At 25.4% G+C, this 1,716-nt stretch overlaps 1 protein-coding gene across 1 annotated transcript; it reads left to right on the forward strand.

Annotated features, from left to right (window-relative positions):
• Positions 1-424: 424 nt before the first annotated feature.
• On the forward strand, positions 425-838 carry LOC124938889 (stress-response A/B barrel domain-containing protein HS1-like). Its single transcript, XM_047479410.1, has 2 exons — positions 425-558; positions 643-838. The coding sequence occupies exons 1-2, from the start codon at positions 425-427 to the stop codon at positions 836-838; spliced, it is 330 nt and encodes a 109-aa protein (XP_047335366.1).
• Positions 839-1,716: the final 878 nt, after the last annotated feature.

The raw sequence follows: 1,716 nt of genomic DNA on the forward strand, positions 1-1,716 counted from the left end.
AATTTGCTGAATTTATAACCTTTGATTATTGGCATGATTTGAGATCGCCATATCATGTAGTTTTGTTGATCCAACTTTAACGATGCAATCTGCGAAAAGTTGACGTAGATATTATTTAATATCTTTAATATGGCGGTTCAATTTGATTGGTAAAAAATAATAATAATTTTCTATCTTATCTCTTATTAGTTCTTATCCTTTATCTTTTAATATGATGACACATCGTTCTCTCCCTTTCCTATGGTATCATCCCTCTTTTAAATATAATAAAAATTATTCCTGATAAGTGGATTCTTTTCCATAATTAGAAGATTTACTTTTCCATAATATAAATGATTTACTTTCCTATCTTAATTAGAAGATTAGGATTAATATATATATACATATGGTTGAAGACAAAGAGAGAATAGAAAGAAAGATAGAGATGGGAGGAGAAGGAGTGAAGCATATAGTGCTGGCGAAGTTCAAAGATGATGTTTCTGAGGAGAAGATTAATGAATTTATCAAAAATTATTCGGATCTTGTCAATCTTATCGAACCCTTGAAGGCTTTCCAATGGTAATTATATATATAAACTCCAATTCAATTCAATTATATATTATATGATATGATCATTAGTTAATTAATATATGTGTTATATAGGGGAACTGAATTGAGCGCTTCTAATATGGATCAAGGGTTCAGCCATGTGTTTGAGTCGAGTTTTGAAAGTGTTCAAGGGCTGAACGAGTTCGTGAGCGATTCTCATCACATTGCGTTTGGGAAATCGTATGCCTCCATCTTTGACAAACTTGTTATCTTTGACTATAACCCCACCATCATTTCTTACCCTAATTAATGTCCATCATATTAACTAGCTAGCTAGGTCTTGGAGCTTGTTTGATCTTGCTTATTTTGATGTTTTTTTGTTTGGGTTTTTGTCCAAAAACGAAATATTTGTTGATAAATAAAACAAGTTATTTGGGCTTTGTTTGGTTTATTTATTAAAATTGTATTTTGTATTTATTTTAATTAATAAAATAAGTTATTTGATTGATAATAATATAAACGTTAAAATTAACTAAGTAGTCCAATTATAAGAATCGGTTTATAGAAAAAAATAATAATAATAATAATAATAAAAAAAATAAAAATACACTTTGTGTTTGTGTTGAAGTGGGGACAATCAATTTGAGTGTCTACTTTAAATTGTTGTTCCAAAATTTAATATTCTAATACCTTTCACCAAAATTAATTATTTTATAGAATTAGTTAAAAGAAATATATAATAATAATAATAATAAAGAATGAGATTGTAGAGTCAACGGCCTATTTATTAATTCGATTTTTACTTAATATATTTTAAAATGAAAGTTAAAATTGCGAAAAAAATAATTATTTAAAAAAAACTTCAATAATTCATTTTATTTGGAGCACTAGCTTTTATGCTATATGCATTCTTCTTTTTGGATTTTTAAAAAACATGTTTAAAATTAATTTTTAATCAATCACTTCTTAACAATCAAATCACTTATTTCATTAATCAAAATATTAAAATATTCTTAATTTTAAATTATTATTTTTTATTTTATTCATATATATCAATACCGTTTACATCTTTTTACAAAAAAATAATTATCACCTCATCAAAATCATAATCAATCATTACTTTTTTTTTTCTCTCGAGGTTTTAAAAAAATCCCAATTCGAACTAGCCCATAATTGATTTAAAATATA

This window comes from Impatiens glandulifera, chromosome 5 (genome assembly GCF_907164915.1).
Source record: "Impatiens glandulifera chromosome 5, dImpGla2.1, whole genome shotgun sequence".
Lineage (NCBI taxonomy): Eukaryota > Viridiplantae > Streptophyta > Magnoliopsida > Ericales > Balsaminaceae > Impatiens > Impatiens glandulifera.

Coding starts and splice junctions, on each gene's coding strand:
- LOC124938889 (XM_047479410.1), top strand. CDS start 425: ATGGGAGGAGAAGGAGTGAAGCATATAGTGCTGGCGAAGTTCAAAGAT. Junction 559..642: donor CCCTTGAAGGCTTTCCAATG/GTAATTATATAT, acceptor TGTGTTATATAG/GGGAACTGAATTGAGCGCTT.